This window comes from Momordica charantia (genome assembly GCF_013281855.1).
Source record: "Momordica charantia cultivar OHB3-1 chromosome 6 unlocalized genomic scaffold, Mcharantia_2.0 BLBB01000006.1, whole genome shotgun sequence".
Classification (NCBI taxonomy): domain Eukaryota; kingdom Viridiplantae; phylum Streptophyta; class Magnoliopsida; order Cucurbitales; family Cucurbitaceae; genus Momordica; species Momordica charantia.
The window spans coordinates 10,179,472-10,183,935 of record NW_028275164.1 but is presented as its reverse complement, the minus strand read 5'-3'; the positions used below and the strand labels follow the sequence as shown (position 1 = coordinate 10,183,935).

Genomic DNA, 4,464 nt, shown 5'->3' with positions numbered 1-4,464 from the left:
ATCGCTCACCTCCTGGTGCGAGCAAGAGGATTCCTTCCCCGCACCCCCTCTCGTTAAAAGATCCATCAACGAAGATCGTCCACGGGAGGTCGGACTTAACCAACTGAGGTGGTGGAGTGAGCTCTGCGATAAAATCGGCCACTGCTTGCCCTTTAATCGCAGTTCTGGGCTCGAACTGGATGTCGTACTCGCTCAATTCCAATGCCCACTTCATCAGACGCCCTGATATTTCAGGCTTAAGGAAGATATTCTTCAGGGGCAAGTTTGTAAGTACTACGACCGTGTGCGCTTGGAAGTACGACCTAAGTCTTCGGGACGAGGTGACTAAAGCGAGGGCCAGCTTCTCCATTTGGGGATATCTGGTCTCGGCCTCAGTCATGGCCTTACTGGTGTAATAAACTGGGCTTTGGTTCCCACCCTTCTGCTTGATCAATGCCGAGCTGACGGCGCTAGCAGATACCGCCAGGTACAAATGGAGCTTTTCCCCTGGCAATGGCTTTGCGAGTAGAGGTGCCGAGCAAAGATAGTCTTTTAACTGTCCTAGCACTTGCTCACACTCTTCCGTCCATTCGAACGGTCCTTTCTTCCTAAGAACTTTGAAGAACGGAAGACATTTGTCTGTCGATCTTGACACGAACCTATTCAAGGCTGCAATCCTGCCATTGAGGCACTGAAGCTGCTTTAGAGTCTTGGGCGCCTCCATCTCGAGCATAGCCTTTATCTTCTCTGGGTTAGCCTCAATCCCACGGTTATTTACCATAAAACCAAGGAACTTTCCCGAGGAGACTCCAAAGGCACACTTGGTCGGATTGAGCTTCATTTGATACTTGCGTAGTACTCCAAAGGCCTCGGTCAGATCGGAAAGATGCGACTTTGACTGCTTGCTCTTGACAAGCATGTCGTCCACATACACTTCCATATTCTGACTGATCTGCTTAGCGAACATTTTGTTCACCATCCTTTGGTAGGTCGCACCCGCATTGTTTAGGCCAAAAGGCATTACCTTGTAGCAGTACATACCTTGGTCCGTAATAAACGCGGTATGATCTTGGTCTGGCAAATGCATTTTTATTTGGTTATATCCGGAGTAGGCATCCATGAAGGTGAGCAGCTCTTGCCCGGCCGTTGCATCCACGAGCTGGTCGATCCTCGGAAGGGGGAAGCAATCTTTTTGGCATGCCTTATTTAGATTTGTAAAGTCCACGCACATCCTCCACTTCCCGTTGGATTTTTTAACTAATACAACGTTAGAGAGCCACTCAGGATACAGAATTTCTCGTATATATTCAGCTTTTAAGAGTTTGTTTACTTCCTCAACGATTACATCACTCCTCTCCTTATTTACAGGTCTTCTTTTTTGCTTTACAGGTCGAAATGATGGGTTTATGTTGAGGCGATGCACCATGATCTTCGGGTCGATGCCAGGCATGTCCTCGTGAGACCATGCGAAGACGTCCGAGTTAGACCTGAGGAAATTTATCAGTTCTTCCCTGTCAGTGGCCCCCAGCTTGGTTCCTATGCTTACTTGTTTTTCGGAGCTAAGTAAAGGAACAAGCTCGAGCTCTTCTGTTGGCGGGGAGAACTGTCGTTTGTCTTCCTTGGGCAGGTCTGTCTCGGACCCTTGCAGCTTGCCACAATTGGTCTGCTCTTCCAGGGCGCATACGGCACACCCTTTAAGCGCGGATGCATAGCATTCTCGCGAGGTCTTTTGCTCACCTCTGACCGTGCCCACTCCATTAGGGGTTGAGTATTTCAAAACTTGGTGCAGACGGCCCGAAATGAGTGGATAATGGGTCTCCCAAAAATGGCGTTGTAGGCTGACCTGCCGTTGATCACTACGAACTCGGCCATCTGCGTTACTTGGGTAGCCTCTTGTCCGATAGTGACCGGCAGGTCGATACACCCTTCAGGGGAGACCGACTCTCCAGAAAATCCAACCAAAGGTGTTGGACTCTTCTTCAACTGAGACCTGGTCCAACCCAAGGCAAAATATGTTCGAAGGGACAAGATGTTGGCAGATGCGCCTCCATCAACCAATACTCTTCGAACCAAGACGTGGTCGATGAGAGGGGCTATTACAAGCGCGTCATTATGGGACAAATGGACCCCCTCCAGATCGGCATCGCCGAAAGTGATGGAGCAAGTTAGCTTCTGCTCCCTGATGATGCATACCTCGCGCCTGACCTCGCGAGCTAGCTCCTTCCTCTTGTTTCCGGTCTGGCCCCCGCTCGGACCCCCGAAAATAGTGTTGATGACCGCAGGTCGATCATCCCGGCGAGGCGGCGTTCTTGAACGCTTCCTCCCTTCTTTCTTTTCGACCGAGTTAGACCTTGGTTTGCCCACAAATTTTTTGAAGTAGCCGTCTTGAATGAGGTCTTCAATCTGGCGCTTCAATTCCCAGCAACTTGTCGTATTATGGCTGTGATCGCGATGAAAACGGCAGTACTTATCCTTGCTGCGCTTTTCTGGGTCTCCTCGAAGCTCCTCAAGTCGCTTGAGGAGCTTTTCCATTCTGCTTTCCTCGATGTTTGTGAGTATCTCGGAGATAGGGATGGTGGTCGGGGTATACCGTTCATAAGGTCCGATCCGGCTGGGGCCGCTCTCCGACCTACGGTACTCCGTTCTGCTAGAGGAAGAGGACGATCCTTTATCTCTAGACTTTGAATCGGCCTTCCTCTTCTCTTGGGCCAATTTCTTCTGGTCGACCTGTTTTTCAGGTCGGCCAGTTTTGGTTCGGAGGAACTCTTGCCCATCAATAACTTTCTTTGCCTTCTGCAGGACTTCGGCGAATGTTGCTGGAGCCTCCTCTCCGAGTTTCACAGTGAGGGTCTCATCGGCCAAGCCGGTGAGGAAGTAGCACATGGCCAAATCGTCGGAGCAGTGCACGACCTTCAACTGTTCCTCCTGGAACCTAGTGACATACTCTCTCAGCGTCTCGCCTTCCTTCTGTCTAATGGTGGCGAGGTGAGTTGCTGTCTTTCTATCGTAATGCCGAAAGGAGAATTGACCAATGAATTCCTTTCTCAGCTGCGAGTAGGTCGAGATCGACCTGGCCGGCAGTCTCCGGCACCATAGGCGCGCGCTGCCGGTGAGCGCGATCTGGAAGGCGAGGCATTTGATCGCATCTGTTGCCGCTTGAAAATCCATGAGGCCCTCGAAGACCTCAACATAGTCTTTGGGATCCTTTGACCCATCATAGGGCTTCATGGTGGGAGTCTTGAACTTCGGAGGGATTGGAGCCTCCATAATATCGGAGGTGAATGGCGATTCTCCCAAGTCGTCATCGTCAAACGGGCTCTCCTTCTTCTCGCACCTGGCTTTGAGTGCCTCGACCTGCTCATCGAACCTGTGTTTCATCAGGTCGAATTCTTCCCTGTTGATCACGGCTTCTGGTATTAGAGGCTTGTACTTCGATTGAGCCTTCAGGTTTGAGTTGGAAAACTCTCGGGAGTAGGACAGAGAATCTTCCGGTTCCCAAGAGGCTTTCTTCTTCTTATCAGTGAGGTGCTTTCTAAGATCATTGTCTCGCAAGCTGTAATCCACCCCTTCATCGTTGGGAATGGGCTCGCGATTGCCAGGTTGGATAGATGGAGCTCCCTTTTCACCAGGTGCCCCCGGGCTATAGAGGGAGATGCAGTTCGGTTAGAACGCGTTGCCTCGGCGTACATTTCTTCCATTGTGCGCAACCGATGGCGCATATCATCCAACTCGCGCTGGAAGGTAGACAGAGCTTCAGGGTCTGCTGCCTGGTTGGCCCTTTGGGAGGTCTTTCTCGACGTCCCTCCTCGGCCTCTGTTGGCTTTTGAGGGTTTCGGGTGAGCAGGTAGTAGTTCTTGGTTCGCATGGCGGGCAGATCTGCGTGGCAGATCTCCCTCTTGCCCTGCTCGGACGTGGTCCTCGACTATCCTTGCACCGAGGTCTCGCTGAGGGCCGTTATCAGCGTTCACACCCCTCTGTTCTGTCGTGTTGGTAGAGTTTGCTGGATGCACCATCTTTGCGTATATTTTTTTTTAGATCGGGATGACTTTAGATGTCTGATTCCCATAGACGGCGCCAAATGTTTTTGCAGGAATTTGCACAACGGTTCTTCACGAATCAAGCTCGAACCTGGTCTCCGGCTCCGACCTGAACACCAGAGTGGACCTGCACAAGAGGGTAAGCACTCCGACGCTCAAGTCAGTATAGATCGGACTCCTTATTTAGTTCGAGGTGAGATTCGATACCTGAGCTTGAAATGAAGTCCTCTATTTATAGGTAATGGATCCGACAGTGCACACGACCGACGGTTATGTGTCTTTTTCTCATATCGGACCTGTCGGGTTCCGAGCAGATCGGACCCTAGTCAGGTCGAACCTTGGTGCCCATACTTAGTCTTTTATAACGGGCGAACCCGGCCACCTCGGTTCTGCCGAGGTGGACCTAAGCAATCCTTCTTTATTTAGTTTATTTAGACACCAATAAGGG

At 51.0% G+C, this 4,464-nt stretch overlaps 1 protein-coding gene across 1 annotated transcript; it reads right to left on the bottom strand.

Moving 5' to 3' along the window:
* Positions 1–1,752: 1,752 nt before the first annotated feature.
* Positions 1,753–3,992, bottom strand: LOC148210666 (uncharacterized). The gene is made up of 3 exons (XM_088124799.1): positions 3,667–3,992; positions 2,447–3,619; positions 1,753–2,329 (listed from the first exon to the last, which is right to left on the bottom strand). The coding sequence occupies exons 1-3, from the start codon at positions 3,990–3,992 to the stop codon at positions 1,753–1,755; spliced, it is 2,076 nt and encodes a 691-aa protein (XP_087980925.1).
* Between the last annotated feature and the right edge of the window lie 472 nt (positions 3,993–4,464).

What these genes read in the sequence shown, in the direction of transcription:
- LOC148210666 (XM_088124799.1), bottom strand. Translation starts at nt 3,992, where the DNA reads ATGGTGCATCCAGCAAACTCTACCAACACGACAGAACAGAGGGGTGTG. An exon ending in TTGCGCACAATGGAAGAAAT is followed by an intron (nt 3,620 to 3,666) that starts GTACGCCGAGGC and finishes CTCCCTCTATAG; the next exon opens with CCCGGGGGCACCTGGTGAAA. An exon ending in GAAAAGCGCAGCAAGGATAA is followed by an intron (nt 2,330 to 2,446) that starts GTACTGCCGTTT and finishes GGGCAAACCAAG; the next exon opens with GTCTAACTCGGTCGAAAAGA.